Source organism: Elephantulus edwardii, unplaced genomic scaffold (assembly GCF_000299155.1).
Source record: "Elephantulus edwardii isolate Elephantulus edwardi_28Jun2011 unplaced genomic scaffold, EleEdw1.0 scaffold00109, whole genome shotgun sequence".
Classification (NCBI taxonomy): Eukaryota; Metazoa; Chordata; class Mammalia; order Macroscelidea; family Macroscelididae; genus Elephantulus; species Elephantulus edwardii.
The window spans coordinates 3,925,869-3,947,311 of NW_006399859.1; the positions used below are offsets into that span (position 1 = coordinate 3,925,869).

Genomic DNA, 21,443 nt, shown 5'->3' on the forward strand with positions numbered 1-21,443 from the left:
TGCGAATATACCACAGCTTCTCTACCCATTCGTTTGTTGATGGGCATTTAGGTTGTTTCCAACTCCTTGCTATTGTAAACAAAGCCACGATAAACATGGGTATGCATATATCTACTTGGATGCCATTTATGGTCTCTTTAGGGTATATTCCCAGTAGTGGAATTGCTGGGTCAAATGCTATCTCTATTTGAACTTGCACAATTTTATGATCCTATCAACAGCACATAAGAATGCCAGTCAGTCTCCTCAAAATCTCTCCAGCACCTGTTGTTTTCTTTTCCTTCCAGTGTTATTTTTTTCAGGGGTAAGAGGGTATCTCATGGAAGTTGATTTGTATCTCTCTAAGGAGTTCTGGTAAAGGAGTGTGTAAAATGTCAGGCTGCTGACCAAAATGTTAGCAGTTTCAGCTGCTCCACAGGAAAGAGATGGACATTTTTCTCCCAGAAAGATTTATAGCCTCAGAAACCCAACTCGCCTGAAGGTCACTGCGAGCTGGCAGTGGATGGCACTTGATGGCAGTGGATAAGTGACGGCTCATGACAATGAGCCCTTCCTGTGCCAGTTAACTGCCGGAAGGTTCTCTGTGGTGAAGTGTCCATTTATATTCTTCACTCATTTTTTGACTGGATGATTCATTTTTGTTAATTAGGGTTTTGAAGTTTTCCGTAAATTTTGGAGATTAGACCCTTGTCAAATATGTTGTTGAAAACAAAAAACAAAACAAGACAAAAACAACCAAAAAACACCAAACCCACCTTTCCCCCAGTCTTGAAGATCTCTATAAAAGTCTTTTGATGAGTGTTAAGTATTTCACTTTCAGGAGGTCCTAGATACCTACTTTATCTTCTGTTGTTTGGTAGTGTATTTATGCAATATATTAGCTCCCCTGGCTTTGTCCTGGGAGCTTTCTGGAGACCTACTGATAAGGAGTTCTCTCCACGTCAATGTGAAGGTGTTATTTTCCAGGAATTTCAGTTTTAAGTTGTATATTTTATATTTTTATCTAGCAAGAGTCAGACTAAGACATGGTGGAGCGAGCCAGGGTGTCCGTGGAGGGTCTCTCTGGGAATCGACAGCACACAAGCACCGTCAGACACCACAAGCTGGCCTTCTGCTGGTCCAGGGGAGAGGTGCAAAGGCAGGTACAATGGGCAATCATTCCTGCATCAAACATTACTGTAGAGTCTGCATACTACACAAGGCTCTGAAATAAAACCATGGAGGTCTGAGTCTCGTGGAGAAGAGAGATGAGTAAATAAGAATACCGTGACAACAGAGACCTGGGATGTTGGACAGAGAGCATGAGACGTGGTAGAAACATCACATTATTCACCCTAGCAAGCTGGGGAAAGGGCTAGAACAGCTACTTCTAGGGCTTGGAGCCGTCAGGGGGAGAGCCCTGGGCAACTGTTTTGAGAAATCCTAGGTGTCACCTTGGGAGGGTTGGTGGCATGGTGGTAAGAAGCTGTGCTGCAATCTCCAAGGCACATGGTTCAAATCCACTAGTTGCTCTATTGGAGAAGGCTGGGTAATTCGCTCTCGTGTGATTAAACTGCCTTTGAAAACCTTCTGGTGGGTCAACAAAGGATTGGTTCTGACTTAACAGCACACAATAACAACAGGCCTTACCTAAACACTTTGTGTTCAATCAAAGGCCTAGGCTTTTAGCAATGACTAACATCATGAACTGTTCAAAAGATACTGCTTTCCTCTGTGAAAACATTGCTGCAAACTGGTTTGCTTGACATTCTTGGGAAGTGACCCAAATAAGACATTTTAGTGCCTATTAAACATTATCAACAATAGAAATCACTCATATCCAACAAACTGATTAGTTACTAGGGGTAAGACAGAAACTTTCTCCTTGACTTGCTGCATCTTTTATAAATATTTTCTTTCATTACAAAATACAGATAATATTCTGTTGTTTTTCTTTTGCCTTTGTTGCCAAGGAAGCTTATAGCTAAATATGTTGTTGTTATGTGCCGTCAAATCACCTGCAACTTATAGTGACCCCATCAATGTACAACAGCCCTAGACCCTGCCCTATCCTGTGCCAATCTTACTGTCTCTGACACACCTACCCTCATTACCCCAGTCACCGAATCCATCTCTTCGAGGGACTTCCTCTCCTGCACTGTCCCTCCACTCTCCTAAGCATGACATCCCTCTCCAAGGACTGGTTCTTCCTTGCAACATATCCAAAATATGTCAGACAAAGCTTCAGAATCCTTGCCTCCAAGGAGCAGCCTGGTTTCACCTTCTCCAGGACGAAGCTATTTGTTCTCTTAGCAGTCTATGGTATATTCAATACTCTTCTCCAACACCACAGCTCAAAGGCATCAATTCTCCTTCTATCATCCCTAGTCATTGTCCAGCTCTTAGATGCATAATAAGTGATTGCAAAAACCAAGGCCTGTATCAGGCACACCTTGGTCTCCAGAGAGACACTGTTGCTCTTCAGTATTTTGGAGAGGTCTGACAGCTAACTTTCCCATCGCAATACGTCTTTTAATTTCCTGGCTGCTGGTGCCATGCTTGTTGATTGTGGAGCCAAGCAAACTAAAGCTGTTAACAACCTCAATCTCTCCACCATCCATCATGATGCTGTCAATTGGCCCAGTGGGGGGTCTCTTTGTTTTCTTGATATTGAGCTTCAATCCATATTGAAGGCTGCAGTTCTTGACCTTCTGCAGCAAGTGCTTCAGGTCAGCTAAATATAAGACATGAATATAGTCACTTATCCAAGGGAAATGCTAGTATACGTGTTTCTTCCTTATTTTACATGGCTCTGATGGCTTACTTCTAGTTAACAGTATGACTATGCATTAGTCTTAGGTCGGTACAGAGCACCATGATTGAAGAGCAATGCTGGCTTTGAGCAGAAAGGTGAAGAGGTGGTGTGTATGCTACGTGTCTTCTATCCTGGAATTAGAGAGGGCAGCCTGGTTAAGGAGTGAGCTGCAAACCAAGAGTCCTATGGTTGTAAGGAAGAAAGATACAGCAATCTGCTTCTCTAATGATTACTGCCTCCAGGGCAATTAGACTCTGTCACATGGGTCAGTATGAATCAGAATTGATTCAACGACAGAGATTTGGGGTTGGTTTTTTGAATTAAGAATAAATATGAACGGGATGACAGGTCTGAAAGCCCGCACTGAGAGTGAGCTGCACTAATGTGGCCTAGGATCTCCACCACAGCATGGCCACCACTGGTCCTTGTGCTTACTCAAAGGCCTTTCCGGCTTTAACATGGCGATCTCATGTCTCCTCAAAGAACTATACTGCACAGGGTTTCCAATGACTGTGACCTTTCAGAAGGGGATCACCAGGTCTTTTTTCTGAGGTGCCTCTGAATTCAAACTCTTGGTTAGTAGCCAAGTGCTTAAACGTTGGTGACAGTAATCTTTGTCATAAAGTTGGAACTGAGCATGGAATTGCCACAGAGTCAATTCTCTAGGTGGTGGTTATAGCAATTGCTTAAGCAACAGCAGCCTAGATAAAAAGGCCAGATGGTGCCAATGACTTATCACATCTCAGTAGCCTTGGCCTATACTGAGGGCTCTTTTACCCTGGCAAGTCCCTTCTGCCCTCAAATCTCTGTGTTCCTGACTTACGGCCCTAGGGCTCTGCCTCTGCTTAGTTATCAGAGGGGGAGATAGAAAGAACAGCATAGTATGGGGATAATTTGCAACTCAAGTCAGAGGGCAAGAAAGGGATAAGTGCTTAATTTGGAGGGAGGTGAAAAATAGAATCACATCCCCAACTTTGGAGCTCTGGTGGCCTAGTGTTAAGAACCTACACAATGTCAAATGTTCATATCTGCTCGCTGCTCCGTGGGAGGATGGACAATCTCCTCCTTTGTGATTAACTGCCTCTGAAAACCCGCTGGAAGGTCAGCTATGGTTCTGACGCGATGGTACTCAGCAACATTCCCAACTCTAAACTAGAATCAACTGCACAGGTGTCAAAGGTTTAAAATGAAGAAACCACAGAAGACAATATTGGTAAAATGTCCCTAATTCTGATGTGGGTCCATTCTACCCAGATCATCTTCCCATTTCCTGAAGCCTTTTATCAAGCTCTACCTGGAGGGAGTGCCTGAAAGATGCCAGACTCACCAGCGGGTCTCCTTCTGCATCACTAGGGGGCGCCTGCTTGCTGGCTGAGCCCTCCCGGGGCAGGGAGTAGCCATCAAAGCCCACATCTTCCGGCCGCAGCTGCAGCAGCGGGGGCCACTCGTGCTGCTGAGGGCTGGCTGCCCACGGATAGGTGTCCATCACCCACTTGGCCGGATCTTCCCAGGGGGCCCGCCTTCCATAGAGCTGTAACAGGCAAAGAAGGAACAGGTTGGAAGTGGGCCTAGTCTTCTGTAAAATCCCCCACCCCCAGCTCTGTGTCACCTCTGCTCAAGAGATGCACATTCATTTCCTTTCTGAGTTCTTTGTTGTTCTGAATAAAGAGCCCTTCTGAGGAAGTGTGTAACAGTTTGGGCTTCTAATGAAAAGGCCAGCAGTTCAAATCTATTTGCTACTTTGAGGGAGAAAGATGGCAATCTCTTTCCATAAAGACTGATAGCATCAGAAACTCAATGGAAGGCCACTCTGGATTGCACCGACTGGGTTGGCAGTGGGTGTGGTGTTTAGTACATCATCCTGATTGCCTCGAAAGAGTATGATTGCTGGTTTACACAGCATTTAAGGATGACCAATAGGAAACACTCAGCTCTTCACCAGACTCAGTCAAATGTACAGGAACAATAAACACCGGCTGATGCCATTAATTGTGTATTGTCACATGCCTGCTCCCTCAGCCTGGGAAGGCTTACAAACAAGCCCTTCTCATGTCTTCCCTTGTTCTCTATTGAAGAAACAAAGAAATCCTCAGGAACTCATCTCCTTCTCCCGCACTAAGTTCTGGCATTACTCAGCTAGGCACAATGCCTGATAATTACTCAATATTGTTGGCAAAAGTCCACGCAAGTTCAAAGTTCATAGGCTGCCTCCAGGCATAACAACAAAACTGTCACCTACAAGTTTCCATTTCAGGGTAACTATCTAGGATTAAACCTAGGGCTCTGAGTGAAAAGTGACGAAGTCATTCTTTGCAGCAGTCACAGCACAGGGGAGACTTGTAGCCTCAGGGTCCTGGGTCGGGTGGTGAGTGTCACCGGGTGGAGGGCGGGGACCTGGACCCTGAGTCAGTGGCATGAATTCAAAGCTCCTCAAGTTTCCATTTTGTAAGCCAGGGCAAGTCATTTATTCAATTTCCTTTCTCAAAAAAGTTGAATATCTTTACCCTGGTTTAAAAATTAATACAGGGCATCAATCAAATAGTAAATACGAGAATACTCTGCAAACCGTTAAGTGTGTGCACAGGTGCAGATTCATTTTTGTTGCTGTGCTTGGCTTCGAAGAACCCTAGCAACAAGTCTATATGGCCGAGGACTATTATTATCCCTTTCTACAGATGTAGAAACTAAGGCACAGAGAAGCCAAGTGACTTGCCTGGCGTTGCATATTTAATAAGTGGCTGAGTCCGATTTGCAGCTATGTTTTCTATTTTGTCTAGGCTGATGATTTATAAAGGGTTTCTACCCTATGTCTGCCAGATTCATTTAAAAAGGGACGGAGGCACCTCATCTGGTCACAAGAACATGTTGGCTTACAGAAGCCAATTGGTAGCATGCTTCTCACCTGGAGTCCTTCTCTGACGGCTTCCAGAAGATAGGGGATAATTGAGTAGTTCCACAAATCAGTGAACCACACCCTTGAGCCATCCACATCGATGGGGCATGAGAGGAAGAGCCGGGGACCTGAGAACCACAGTGAAAAATAAATCAGAGGATGAAATGGAAGAGACCAGGAGAAGCTACAGCCTAAGCATCCTGCAAGGAGGGACCTGGGAACCTCAGAGGGATGGGATGTCTGACAGCGCTGGGAGGCGAGCACAGCACACTCCCTACTCTCACCCCAAGGGTCTCTCAATGAAGTAATTCAGAATGGAGGCAATGATTTACAGAGAACAACGTTCATCACAGTATTATCAATCTTGACTTTACAAATGGCAGCACAAAAAAAATTGGTAGCACATCCTGTATGTTCAAGAGAACATGTCAAGCAGATGATGGTAGTACTGCACTTGATTACGTTGGAGTCTTTAAATTTGATGACTATAAAAACAGAATAGTAATGTGGAATGCTGAGACAACACAGTGAATAAAGGGGATATACTGTACGTACACTATGATTGCAACGACATGAATGACTGATGTAGAAAAGAACAGAAGACATAAACCTGAAATGAAATTACATCAGAATAACTGGTAGGCTTCCTGTTGCCTCTACTCTGAATCCCCAACTTTCAAGAATATTGGGAAAAGGTAGTTTTATTGAGGGGAGATCTCAAAGCAGGACTCTGCCCTGAGTTACCAGTCTGAGGTGGCTATGTATCTTGTTGATTGGTCACCCCTGCACACTGGAAAGGGGTGACAAGCATCAAGGGACACAATACAGGTGACAAATAGTCGGGAGTCCCATTGTCCTTTATCTGCATGGATAGTCCATTGTCCATCTGGTAAGTGCCTGTAAAGAAGAGTCTTGGAAAGGCCCCGAAGACAGACACCCAAGAAAGTTGAAGCTCTGAAGAATCACCTCTCCCCTCACTCACCTACCCTCTCCTGCCTGCCCCCACTCACCGATGGTGACATCTGAGGAGCTGTGAGCCTCCAGGAAGCGGTTGAGGTGATGCCAGACCTTAGGAATCCAGTCGATGATCTTAACCAGCTCCACATTCCGCACCCGCCCACTGATCTCCGTCTCCATGAGCTTCCGCCTCAGGAAGCGGCCGAGGAAGCCCTTGACGGGCTCCGTGTGGTTGGCACAAAGCACCCACCTGGGGAAGTGAGGAAGGCTTTTCAGCAATGGTGGTGGTGATGAAAATGACGGTTAATCGCAGGAATTAAAACACACCATCACTGGAATGCGTGCATGTCAGCACTAATATGGGGTTTACTATGAATCAGACACAAATGTTAACTCATTGGATTTCTCACAACACTATGACATCAGTATTGTTATCACTGGGCCTATCTTACAAGTGGAAAAAGTTTATGTAACTTGTCTGAGACCCAACAGCAGGGTGTAAGGAAGAGTGAAGATTAGAACAAGGTGGTTTGGATCTAGAGTCTGAGTTCTAATCAGTGACCTAGAAGCGGTGTCAGACCCTGCGCTGGACTGCAGAGCTATAACCGTGACCAAGATGCAGTCAAGGAGCACTGACACAATGCTTAAGTGCTCTGCTGCTAACCCAAAGGTGGATAGTTCAATCCTACCCAGTGGCTCTGGGGAAGAAAGATCTTAGAGAACAAAGTGCTTCCTTAAAGATTCCAGGTGACTGAACCCTATGGGGTAGTTCTACTCTGCAAATGAAATCACCATGAATTAAAGCACCACTTGTCTGTCATCTGTCAGCTTGCTGTACTGTGACAACTTCGTGGATGGCTGTGATGCTGGAAGCTACGCCCCCAGTATTGCAAACACCTACAGGGTCACCCATAAGGACACGTTTTAGCAGAGCTGCCAGACAAAGAGACACTAAGATGCAGGACTGACCACTCACTTGTGAAGTAACCGGCCTTGGAAAACACTACGGGTAACTCCGGACCACTGTTCAACACAGTGTCGGAAGATGAGCCCCTCGGATTGAAAAACACTCGAAGCTTAACCAGGGCAGGGCTACCTCCTCTAAGTAGAGTCTGCCTTAACAGTCTCAATGGAGTAAAAGCGGACTCAAAATGAGAAGAAAAAGCCCCAAACATGCACTATTCATTAGAATGTGGAATGTACGTGACAACAGGCTTGAGCACAGTGGAGTCTATAAACGATGACACAGGTTTTGATCTGCTGTTCACAGACCCATGAGCTGTAGTCTACTCGATGACACTAAGCAGTAACAACATGAATGGAAATGAACTTGATGGTGTAATGATCAAGACACAGTCCTTCTCCCCACGGAGCTAGTGCAGGACACAGAGAAATGAACGAAGGATGAGGCACGAAGAGAGGACAGGGCCTGGGGACAGAGCGGGGGTGGGGGTGGGGTGTCTTTGGTGGAGAGGACCCATAGGCTGAACTGAAGGATAAACAGAGTAGCCATGTGAGGGCCACAGGGTGTATACATGAGAAAGTGCTGTAGCATCTGCAGACATGAGAAGAATGTGAACTGTTTGGGGAAACTGACCCCAGTGTAACTAGTGCTTAGACTTGGTCTGCAAGCGTAAGGAATCTAGATTCAGTTCGGAAGGCAAGGGGGAGTCACTGGGGAAATTTAAACCAGAGGATTCCGCGGCCTATGTGCATTCCAGAATGCTCACTCTGGCTGTCATGGAGCAGCTTGCCGGAAGGGGGCGCAAGCTGTCAGCAGGAAAGCTAGCTGCAAGAGTGGCTAAGAGAAGCGCCAGTAAGAGGGGGAAGGAGGAAAGCTTGAAGGATAATTCGGAGAAAGCATGGGCAACACTGGACAGCCTGCATGCAGAGGCAAGCCTTGTCCTCAGTGGCCTGGATAAAGGAACATTTCTTAGATAATTATAATTCAGGGCCATTTAATTCTTAAAAGAAATCTCCTTAGAGATGCCTACAGAGTGGCAATTGTAAAGTGAGCCAAAAAGTACCAGGCCAGGAGACAGTTTCCCATCATTGTCTAAGGTTCCAGTCAGGGTGCCATGTAGTGAGTCAGCTGGAATCCAGGACAGGACAAAGGGTGTGTGCAATGATGTCAAAGCAAGCAATGCAACAAGCTAGGAAGATGGAATTGAACAGCCTACATCTTACCCTTCCCATATGCTAGCCACGAGTGAGCTCCCGGATAGTGCTGGGACAGAAGAGAAGACTGAATTATGTTCCTCCAAAATATGACTGCAAATCCAACTAGACCTGTGGTTATAATTCTATTTGATAAAGGCCTTTCATTGTTACATTATGGAGGCAATATTAGAGTATGTCCCAAGTCAATCTTGAGATATAAAAAGCAGAATAAGCAATCAGGAAGAAAGAACAAAGGAAGGAAAGCTATATACCACATGTTCAGCAAGGAGCCTGGCATAGAAGCTTGAATGAGAGAAGGATCCTCCCTCAGGGCAGAGAAAGAGCCCTCCTCTAAAGCCAGCGCCTGGAATATGAGCTTCTAGCCTCCTAGGAAGGGAGCTCTGGTAGGTGGCCAGGGAGGTAAAAAGTTACACTGCCAACCCAAAGGCAGGCGGTTTGAATCTACCAGCTGCTCCAAGGGAGAAAGACAGTCAACCTTTTGTTTGACTTACAGCCTCTGAAAACCTGATGGAGGGTCAGCTATGAGTTGATTCCAACTCACTGGCATAAAATAACAAGAAGCAGCCTTCCAGGAGCTCTGGTGGCTTCATCTGAAAGGACTTGCACTGCTAACTCAAAGGAGGTGCATCCTAAACTCTGAGAAAATACATTTCTGCCCAATAACAATGCGCACTTGTGTTACTATGACAACAGTACTAGATAAGACAGGAGGGGGAGACAGACTCACCAAGGTGGGTCATGGCAACTCTGACGACCCCCAGGTACAGTACCAGGGAGGACAGTTTTAAGCGAGAGCTAGTTTAATGTTCATACTGACATGGGACAAAGAGGTGCTGCCGCTAAGGTACAACAGAGACAAAAGGGTCTCTGGTTCTTGCGTAGAGCTGCCTCGTGGACACTGCGATAGCAAGACTTGGAGTCAGAGAGACCTCGGCTTGGGTGTCCTCTCTGTCACTGACAGACCAGTGGTGTGAGCCCACACAAGTGATTTAATTCTTGGCCGCTGTGAGAAATTAAATGAGTTAAGCTGAGGGAAATGTTTAATGCAATGCACCGCATGTAAGAGCAACTCAAAAAGGCTTTTCTGCTCTTTCCAGATTGTTCTCCTTCTGGGTAAACATCTAATTGGAAAAGAGAAGCAATGCCTTACCTGAAGTTATGATGAAGCTGTAGATTAGGAGTAGACGAGGTAGCCTGGTTCATTGTGCCAATGATGTAAGGGCTATGGGGGAGATAAAAGAAAAGTAAGTTTTAGGACCCTAAGCCAAGTGGGTAAGGTATTCACAGAGGCCTGTAATGTCTACGTGTCTAGGCAGAGAGATGGGCAGATGCTGCCCTGCATCTCCTGGTGCATGAGACGGTGTCTGTGCCACTATGCCTAACTGGGTCACATGGGTACACAGCTCCCCAGGCAGTGCCCACTATGGTAGTGACATTCTTCCAGGGCCCACAAGGTCTGAAATTGGCCTTTACCATTTATGATACTTGCAGTTGAGGAGTCCATTGAAGATTTCGCCCAGGGAGCTGACGTGATGCAGGTTGTCCAGGATGATGACAAGAGGCATGTCCACAGCATTGTTCTCACTGTTGCACTGGTCAGCAAGGTTGGACAAGTACTGACGCAATTCCTACAGACACCCAGAAGACCAGGGAAAGAACAAGGTGATGAGCATAATCCAGTGAAGATGGAAATGCTCAGAGCCTTCATTTCATGAAGAACAAAAGATACCTGATGACACCATATGGTCAGTGAACTGAATCACAGGGACAGGTTCAGTGCTGAAGAGAATACAAGGTGAGTTATGAGGTGAGAAAACCAAAAGCCTAAACAGCACCATGGATCTGCACAGCCATGGAATTTTATCCTTGCTCTAAAGTACTGAAGAGCAATGATGTCAGTCTGGAGACTAAGGTGTGCCTGATCCAGGCACAATTCTTGCTATGTATCAGAGAGCTGGACAATAACTAAGGATGATAGAAGGACTGATGCCTTTGAGTTACAGTGTTGGAGAAGAGTGTTGAATACACTGTAGACTGCCAGGAGAACAAACAGGTCTGTCCTGAAAAGGGTGAAACCAAGCTGCTCCCTGGAGGCAAGGATTTTATTTTTTTATTTTATTATTATTGTCTGTGTGTACCATCAAATCAGATCTGACTGGTACAAGCAGGAGATTGTCCCTCCTTCTCCAGCAGAGTATCTGGTGGATTTGAACTGCACACATCTGGGATTGCAGCACAGCGTCTTGTCACTAGGCCACCAGAGTTTGCTTGGAGGTAAGGATTTTGAGGCTCCATTTCACATACTTTGGGCCTGTGGCCAGGAGGCACTAGTCCTTGAAGAAGGACATCATGCTTGAAAGGGTGGAGGGACAGCGCAAGAGAGGAAGACCCTGGATGAGATGGCTTGATTCAGTGACTGGAGAAATGGGATTAGGTCTTTTGGAGATGATGAGATTGGCTCGGGCAGGGCAGGTTTCAGTGCTAATGTACACAGGGGCACTACGAGGTGCAGGCAATTTGATAGCATATAACAACAACTACTATCACTTTGTCAGGGAGCTCTGGTGGTCTGGTGGCAAAGAGTTGCACTGTCAACCCAAAGTTATGTAGTTCAAATTTATAAATTGCTCTACAGGAGGAAGATGAATAATCTTCTCCCGTATGATTCACTGCTTTTGAAAATCCACAGGAAAGTCAGTTATTAGTTGGTTCAGATTCTACTGTGTATACTACAACAACTACCACTTCCCCAGAAATGGCGTCATATTTGTTTACATCTCCCATCACACCAGTCTCCCCATAAGCTCCTTGAGGACAGACTGTCTCATGTATTTTTGTGTTTCTAAAGCATCTGCATGACAGTAGTATGCACAAAAGTCCTTAATACAAATATTACACAGGGGATCTGGAAACACACACAGGTTGTGATGACTAGTGCCATGGCAGACAGATGATGAAGAGTGGGAGGGTAAGGTAAATCCACATGCACAGTGGAAGGTCTGGTTAGAAGTTGAGATTAAATTTGACCTTGAGGAACTGGTAGGGCATTGAATTGATCAAAGGCCTGTTGTTGAGAACGGTGGCGTCAGAATCAACCCACAGCTGGGCCTCCAGCAGGTTTTCAGAGGCAAGCAAACAAAGGCTGACTGTGAGGAATAGAATGCAGCTGAGGGAATGGTGGAGGGGTGGGGGGTGCAGGTGAGAGAAGAAAGAGTGTAACAAGAGAAAAGGCTGAACTGGTCAGTTAAAACTTGGATCAATGCCTTTTGAACTGTGGTGTTGGCAAAGAGTATTGAATATATTGTGCATTGCCATTTGTATCAAATAACAAACACATATGTTTTGGAGGAAGAATAATCAGGATGCTTCTTAAATGCAAGGCTGGTGAAATTTGGTTCCACACGCTTTGGGCATGTTGTCAGGAAGCATCAGTCATAAGTAGAGGGAGGGTCAGCAATGGAGAGGAAGACCCTCAATAAAAATGGATTGACAGGGATAATGCCACAATGGTACTGGGTATGGCTGAGACCTTGAGGATGGTGCAGGACAGGACAAAATTTTGAGGTATTGTTCACAGGATCCACTAGAGTTGACTTGATGGCACATAACAACTACAATTCTCAGCTACTCAGTGTTAAAATGTTATCAATGTGATCTCTATTAGACTCAAAGGATGTTTGCCTTTTATTTTATTCTTTTAATAAGGAATTACTTAGAACAGGCATATGAATGAGCAAACTTTACTTTTACTTAAGGCAAGTATAAAGGAGATGGAACTTAGCATCTTGGGAGAAAAAACAGATCAAGGAGAGATTTTGAGGGAGTATTTGTAGTTTAAGGGCATAGGTAAGGGCTCATGTTTACTTAGAAATTCCAGAAAAGAAAGACAGCTAACAAGAGAGTTGGCTAGGGTGGTAATAACTGTCTGTTAAAAGTAACATCATTAACTGTTGGCATTGCCTGCCATGCATGGCTACCTTGTTGTTGTGAGGTGTCATCGAGTTGGGTATGACCCTTAGCGACCCAATGAACAACAGGCCTGAAACCTGTCCTATACTGTGCCAGCCTCACAGTCTCAAGCCCACTGCTGTAGTCACTTTGTGAATCCACCTGGTTAAGCACTTTTCTCTCTTTCCCCACACCTCCACCTTTCTAAGCATGATGTGCTCTCCAAAGAATAGCCTATCCTAACAACATGCCCGAAGTACATGGGACAAAGCTTCACCACCCTTGCCTCCAAGGAGCACCCTGGCTGCACCTTCTCCACAACATATATGTGTTCTTTTGGCAGTCCATAGGATATTCACTCTTCTCCAACACTACATTTCAAAGGCATTAATTTTTCTTCTGTTGTCTTTAGTCCCTGTCTAGCTCTCAGCAATATAGTAAGTGATTAAAAAGACCACATGTCTAAATAAAGTACACCTGGGTAGGTACCTTACATATATTAAATTAGGTTGCCTTACAATAGCCCTCTGTTGGCCTAACGGTAAGGAGTTGCACTTGCAACCCAAAGGCAAGCGGTTGGAATTCACCAACTTCTCTGAAGGAGAAAGATGGGCAATATCCTCTATGTGATTTATAGCATCTGAAAACCTGGAGCATCAGCTAGGAGATGATTCGGACTCACTGGCACATACCACCACTGCCACCACCACCACAACCATATATATATTACCTCTATTTTACAAATAAGGAAGCTGAGGTATTAACTTAAGACTGCTCAGGTAGTAGGCAGGACTACATTCAGACTTGAGTGCCAGATCCCTGTGTGTGCGCTTTACCAGGGCAGCTCCTGCTGCCTCACAGGGTGACATTTTCTTAACAGCTCCCTGGGCTTCGCTTTTAAGTCAAAACCTGGCTTGGGAGCTATGCTGCTCCTGCTGTTATGTGCCGTCGAGTTGATTACCACACATAGAGACTATGGACAACAGCTCTGAACCCTGTTCTATCCTGAGCCAACCTCATTGTCTCTGACACACCTAGCCCCATGATCATTGATTCAATTCATCTCATCCACAGTCTTCCTCTCGTGCTGTCTCTCCACCCTTCCAAGCAGGACATCCCTCTCCAAACACTGGTCCCTCCTGGACACATGCCCAAAGTGTGTCAAACTGAGTTTCAACATCCTTGCCTCCCAGGACAGCCTGGTTTCACTCTCCAGGACGGACCTGTTTGTTCTCTTAGCAAGCAGTCCACGGTATATTCAATACTCCTCTCCAGCACCCCACTGACAATAGCCTAATTCTTTATTATGTGATCCTTCATTCTTTAGTTCTCTTCACCTTGGTCTTACAGCCTCACAGATCTGACAAGGTGAGACCCTGGAACCTACCTTTCTTCACTCAGGCCAGTTGGCCAGGCTGTACTCTGAAGGTAGGTGCCCTTTCAAGGGGAAAGTGAACTAGGTCTGAGAGCACGGGCCACAGGCCTGGAGAGTCTCCTTTTAATGGGCCTTGGAGTGGCCCCTTCTCTAACCCACAAAGCTCTGATGGAGGGGCTTTGACCACTTCTCCTGCACTCTGTTCCTACATCAAAATCAGCTGGAGTCTATATATCAATGTTTGTTGTAGTACTTTTCACAACAGCAAGAAAGTAGAAATAACTGAAATATCTATCAGCAGATGGATGGGAAAACAAAGGTTGTAAGTATACATAATGGAATACTATGCAGCTGGAAAGATGAAGTCCTGATGCATGTCACAACATCAATGAACCCTGGAACCATTATACTGAGCAAAAGAAATCCACTGCAAAAGGGTAAATACAGTATGACTCCACTTACATTAAATATGCACACATATAAAATCAAAGATTACTAATAGTTACTAAGACAAGGAAAAGTGAAGGGAACATTTGTTTGTAAAATACTAAGTTAACCGTGGTGAAATGTTTAGCAAAAGGATAGTAATAAAATAATAGTGGCACAATATGAAAAGTGCTGTCAGATATCACTGAATTGTAAATGTGGAAGGCAATGGTGTGCATATTTTTCACCACAATAGCAAAAGAGAGAAAAAAGAAAAAAAAAAAGAGAGAGACAAAACAATGTTTAAAAGGTATCATGTGGGGATCTTAGGGATAGGGCAAATTCCTGGCACCACCCTAGCTCATCTAGATGACCTGGATCAACAGACCATGTAGGTGTCAAGTATAGGAACTAGCATTTTCAATTACTCCAGGGACCTCTGAGGTGAAGGAGTCATTTCCTATGTGTCTTTACTTCTTTGGTCTTTTTGCACAACCACAGAATGAATTACCCATAAATCCCCTCAAGATGAAGGAGTGAACAGGTTTGAGAAAACCTTTTTTATAACCCTGGATTGGCACTAGGTCTGACTCCACCCAAACAGGTTTCTACTGAAACAAGACGCAGCCCATTTGTTGACTCTAGTGTCCAAGACTTATGGAAGAGGCTCAGCTAGTGTCCCTTGGAAGCCAGGCTGGGAAAAAGTCATTTCCTATATTTTGGGCATGTTATCAGAGGTGCTATTCCTAGAGACGGATTTTATTCTTGAAGAGGAGCTCTCTACGAGCTTGATTCACACAGCAAGAGCAACAATGGGTCAAGTGTAAGAGTGTGAAGACGGTGTAGCATTGGGCAAGGCTCATTCTACCATACAAAGGGTTCCTATGAGTCTGTGTCAACTCGACGACACCTCACGGCAGGCTTCAGTTCCACTGCTTACTCCCAACTGAGTGGCCATAGGCACGTGCTCATCCCACTTTAAACCTAGTCACCAGTTTACTAGCAATCAGCAAGTGTAAGCTATTGCCATTGTTCTTTTTACCACAAAAGGAAGCTTTTTTTTTTTAAGGAGAATTCTGGCTGCATTTCTTCCAAGACAACTTGTCTGTACTGGCACATAGTGTGCACTTAACACATATCTGTGGAATGATATGACCCAGCAGGGATGGGAATCCAGGTTTTCCTGTCTTCTACAAATCTAGTTCAGCTTTTATTTTTTTAAAAAACAATAAAATTTACTCATGAGAAAAATTCTTGCTAAACTGGATGGCGGAATCTGAACTGGAGTTTTTAAAACTAGCACTGAGCATCATGCCTGCTGATAATGAGACAGCAATAAAGGAACTAGATCCACACAAGCACAAAGTAAATGTCTAGTTGAGAGGATCTGAGCTTTCCTTCCGGCCAGCCACAATATGCCCTCTGCCACCTGGTTTTCTATAACAAGTAAAGGCGAGAGGGGGATACTGCAATGTACCATATATACACAACAGGCAGTTTTTAGCTAACGTACTGTGCCATCTTTGAGCAAGCTCAGTACTATTTTGCTGCATCAGTCTTATGTAAAGCTAAGTGTAACTGCGCAGGTACATGGTGTAATAAGGTTAGTGATTACTGGGCAAGTGAGGCAACTTTGTTCTCAGCACTATAAAAACCATATAGGAAAATTCCTGCGGGGCTCATGGTTCAGTTCATGGTTCACCTATTGTGAACTGCAATGAAAATGATGTCTAAGATTCCTTCGACTCTTTGTGTGTTTTTCCAAGGCCACTGAACCTGGGCAGCCAGCTTTGACTGGGTACCTCAGATGCGACAGCTTATAGGAAAGGTGTAGCCTTGGTGGTGACAGTTCTCAAATGGTTTAACAGTGAGCAATGGGTCTGAGAAAGGTCCCTCACCTTGCTGGACTTGTGATCCACGTTGAAGGTGGCAATGACCCCATCTGTCAGCTCCCGGCCCTCTCGGAGCACTACGTACTCTGACAGTCGGTTGGCCAGGTAGGTCTTCCCAGTGCCACTCGGACCTGACAGGATAATTCGCCGGTGGTCTATCAGCAAGGAGACATAGCGCTGGAGGATGGGTTTGGGGATCAGAGACTCGAACACCAGAGAGTCCAGGCTGTTTTCTGCAAGCCCTGCATTTAAGGGAGAAAAAAGTGTTTGAAATCCCATAGAAAATAGAGTTTTCTGCAGGTGTCAAAGGGGAATGATTATGTCCTGAGGCCACCCCTGTCCTTGGCATCCCACTCACCTGAGGCTCTGTTCATCCAGAAACCCAGGAAAATGGAAGCAAATGGCCACTATTTTAGGACGTAACAGCCCTACACATCAGGACTCTTATGTATCTGGTTCTAGCCATGATTAATCCTCTCAGATTCACACTAATATCTGGGTCATGAGTCCTCACCGGCCCTCTGCAGAATCCCTAAGATTCTAACTCTGCTTGCCTGTCTGGGTGGGGTGTCATTATACTGAAACAATGCTGTTTGCCCAAACCAAGCCTGAGTCTTGCTCGAGCGAGTCAGCCAGGACCTTCAAGCGGTCTCCTCACCTTGCTCTCTCCTTCATACCAGGGTCACTGCTACCCATACTCAGATGTATCAGGAAGATAATGCTTTTATCTTTAAAATAAAGATGTATATATACATCCCTTTGATTTAGTGACCCAGTAGGTAAGGAGCTGCATTGCCAACCCAAAAGCAGGCAGTTTGAATGCACCCACCAGGTATTCTGCGGAAGATAGGCAATCTTCTCCCCCTACAATTGACAAACTCTGAAAACCTATGAATCAGTTCTGACTTGATGGCACACAACAACAGCCTAAAGGTCCTAGGGTGAAATGGTACATACTCTGATCTTCAAATAGAAATCTTTTCCCCCTTCCACTTTGGACAGTCAGGCTTCTTGGTCTTTACAAGAGCTATTTTCCTATTATCACCCCAAAGGGAATCTACATTCAAGATCTGTTGTCCAGAACCTAAGGCAATTCTGTTAAAACTCACCACAGAGAAACAAGAACTACAAATTAAAATTAGACTGAAGGCTGGTTACGTGGTTGTCGGATAGTAGCTTCCTTCCACGTAATGATTCACTACAAGGAGACCTTCTAATGGGTTTAGATGCTTGTTTTGGATCCTTCCCTCCCCCAGAGAACTAAACACTCTCATTCCTGTGAAGTCAGTTCTGACTAGTGGCAGCCTTCTATTCGGCTTCTGACGTGCACATTGAGAAGGAGGGAAGGAGAATGCCCAACTTTCTCCCAAGGAGCTGCTGGTGATTTCAAACTTGCCAGAGGCACAAGCAATGGTTTCGCAGCACCAGCTGGCTTTGGATGATGTCACCAGAGCTCCCTTCTCTAACTGAAGGTAGCCCCTCAAGGCAGTGACTGTTCCAGAAAGATTCCGATCAAAGTCCTCACACCATTCGTCTACTGGGACAGCTAAAGACATTCCTAATACCAAACTCAATATGTGGCGCCCTGGTGGTGCAGTAGTTAAATCCTGTGCTGCTAACCAAGACTGGCAGCTTGAATTCCCCCAGCTGTTTGCTCTGTGGAGAAAAGACCTTACAATTTGCTTCTGCCAAGATTTACAGCCTTTAAAGCCCTACTGGGCAGTTCTACTTTGTGCTGTGAGTTATGAGTTAGGAAAAGAGCTATGATGGCACAGGAGCTGTACTTTTAACCCTACGGCAGTGCTTCTCTGGTGGTTCAAATCCAACAGGGGCTCTGAGCAAGAATGATGGGTAATTTCCTTTCAATTTACAGCCCCAGAAATCCAAAGGAAGGTCTGTTCGAATTGACAGTAGTGAGTGATGAGTTGGAAATGAATTGACAGCACACAACAAGAAATGCAAACCTAAATGCCAACTGTAGAGGCCTAGGCCACAAATCTCGAGTCTTTAGCCTAAAACCTCCCTCCCTGCATGCATGTTGCTGTTTTTAGATTTTGCCATAAACAGCCCTCTGGAAGTGACTACTTCTGTGGAAACATCTCACTTCAGAACATGCTAAACTACCTAGCACCATAAAACCCATCACTACACCCGATCTGATCTCACCTCAGAAGCTAAGCAGGATTCGGCCAGGTTAGTGCTTGAGAGGAACGTTAAACCACACTTTCTTTCGTGCAGCATCACAAAACTGGATCATCTGCAGCTCACTGATTTCTTTGGATGCAAATACTTGCACATTAAAGCAATTACTGCTTTAATACATCTCTATGTTATTTTCCTATTTTATTCTGAATTTCTGTATCAACATTCACTTGGCAGATTTGTATAAAATTTCATTTCCTTCCTTTCTTCTTTTTATTTTCTTTTTCTTAGCAACACGCTGACTTTTATACCAATGTTATGCAGGTTCTGTGAAAATGAGACTATTTTCCGGATTTCTCAGTGTTCCAGAACAGTGTAAATTGCTACCCAATATGTGCTCAAAAGTTTGAAACAAATTCACCTGTGAGACTCCAACTACAACAACAATCCTTGGGTACATTTTAGTGCTTTGAAGGGAGAAGTGTCAAGTAAACAGAAGAGTCAGGTATCATACATAAAAATAAAGATGCTAAACCACGGTGTTCTGACAGAGGCAACAGACGCAGTGGCTCCATAGTGGGGTGGAATATTCTAACAGATGCAGACCATCTTATCACTGCTCCTATTGAGGATGGAGCTGGTCTCAGCCATAGGCCTCTCCTGTTACTCCTTGTGCTTATGTGTCCACTTTAAAGCAATTTGCACATTGCAAACATAAAATACAATTGGAAAGCATGACTTTAAAAGTTCTTGTAAAGGGTTCTTATGGTGGATAACTGGTGTATAGGGATATCTAGCATCCCCTATATCCTTCCCCTCGACAGGAAAATGCTTTTTTTGTTATTGGAAGTCCATTGCAGATGGTTTAGTGGGTCACCCACAGCTACGAGCTGTGAGGAGGTTTGTCCAGAAGCCTCTCGTTGATCCACCAAGACTGATACTGAGTCTGGACAAGATACCGAGTATCTGACTCACTGTGGCCAGGGTCATATCTAGGAATTCTTTGCCATACTTTTCCAGAGAGACATTCTCCTTTTTTTAGGTTATTCAGCTAGAATTCCTATACTAATAAAATTTCTTCAACCATGTGTTGTTGTTGTTGTTGATTGCCTTCAAGCCAAACAGGACTCACAGCGACCCCACAAACAAAAGGCCTGAAGCCCCTCTACAACTACTGACATTTATAAAAGCTCATAAGAGTTTCTGGAGGCAAGTTGTTTAGGAAGTGGATGCCACTCCTATACTCGACTATCTGGCAAACACAGAAGTGTGTAAGCTTTAAGCACGGCTGGATCCGGGTATTCAAGCAATGTCATCAGAACTAGGCCTATCTCAGCCTTGTTCATCATTGCTTTCCTTGTTTTTGTTTTGTTTTCTTAAAATCACTGCACATGGTTGAAGAAATAACAACACAAAAACAAGGAAAGCAATGATGAACAAGGCTGAAGTAGGCCTAGTTCTGATGACATTGTTTTAATACCCAGATCCAGTTGTGCTTAAAGCTTACACACTCCTAAGTTTGCCAGGCAGCTGAGTATATAAATGCCTTTTTTCCCCTCCAAAATCTAAGTTTTGAGTTCATTTCTATCACTTACAGCTCAGTGACAGAATTGTGGAAATTCACTTGCTAACTTGATAGGTAGGGAGCATGAGTGGTCTAGTGGGTAAGGAGTTATGCTCCCAACACAAAGGCAGGTGGTTCGAATCTACCAGCTTCTCTGAAAGGTAGGGATAAGCAATTTTCTCTCATGCAATTTAAAGCCTCTGAAAACCTACTGGAGGGTCTTGGAAGAGTCCTTTCAGAGTTGATGCATTTTTACTCTGCAACATTTGGAGTCATCATGAGTCGGATTTGACTTGACGGTAATGGATTTTTTTCTCTTTAGTAACATGGCCAGCTGGTTGAGGCTCCAGCAGTATATGTGTCATCTACCACCAAGAGAGAAAGGCTCTTTATTGCTACTAAAGGACCATGACGAGGGGTACACTAGTATTGTCTTTTCCAAAAGCCTAACAACCAGTAAAAATTTTCAAGCAACTTAAAAATTGCCCTGTCCAAAGTGCAGTCATGATCAATGTCTCATAGAGTGGTAACCAGATAACCTCAAGATTGATGCATCTAGTACAATATTGACCAAAGTCTGTTCCTTAGGTGGGTCATACAAGATAGGAAAAAAACAGATTTGCAGTTACACAAATGGGATAAAATGGACTTTGTAATATCAGAAATCCTTCATGTACCAGTGCATTCCTGTCTTCCTAGTCCAGCCTTTGATTCCAAAGGGGTTAATAATGTAGTTCCCCCAGCTTATTTGGCCGTGGAGTCTTATTCTCTCTAAAAAGGACTTGGTGGGACTAGAATTCAATGGAGGAAACACTGGCCTAGGGCCTAATCTCTCTGGGAGGTAAAGCAACTGGAAGCTCCAGCAGTGTCAAGTGGGCAAGAACCTGGGTAGTTTTATCAGGATTCTCAAAGTAGCTCTTCTGTAGCCTAAACAAATCATGGTTCCTCCATTTGTAGGATGGGACCACGTCCAAGGGTTGCTGGCAAGAGCAATTAATTGGCTAAGTGTTAATTAATTAAGTGAAAGTAGTAAGCTCTTTTCAACAGGGTTATTAAGAGTCCATCATCATCTCAGAATCATAAGGCTAATTGGACCCTCTGCTATATAATTTAAACAATAAACTATAACCATTTACTCCGACAGTGGTTGGAAAACGCAAACGGATCAAATTTCCAAGTTGACTGAAGAGCTGTGGTTGAAGCAGGGTTGCAGGAACCCTGTGTACATACACACAAACAAAACTGTGGTCATCATTTCCTATGCCAAGTCA

At 44.5% G+C, this 21,443-nt stretch overlaps 1 protein-coding gene across 3 annotated transcripts in view; it reads right to left on the minus strand.

Annotated features, from left to right (window-relative positions):
- NAV2 (neuron navigator 2) overlaps positions 1-21,443 on the minus strand; it is a 948,472-nt gene that overhangs the window by 5,204 nt on the left and 921,825 nt on the right. For all 3 annotated transcript variants that reach the window (XM_006892015.1, XM_006892014.1, XM_006892013.1), the window contains 6 exons: positions 16,473-16,708; positions 10,299-10,453; positions 9,976-10,047; positions 6,698-6,894; positions 5,697-5,815; positions 4,122-4,325 (listed from right to left, as the gene is read on the minus strand). In XM_006892015.1, coding sequence (XP_006892077.1) covers positions 4,122-4,325; positions 5,697-5,815; positions 6,698-6,894; positions 9,976-10,047; positions 10,299-10,453; positions 16,473-16,708 — 983 coding nt within the window. The remainder of the gene's footprint in view (positions 1-4,121; positions 4,326-5,696; positions 5,816-6,697; positions 6,895-9,975; positions 10,048-10,298; positions 10,454-16,472; positions 16,709-21,443) is intronic.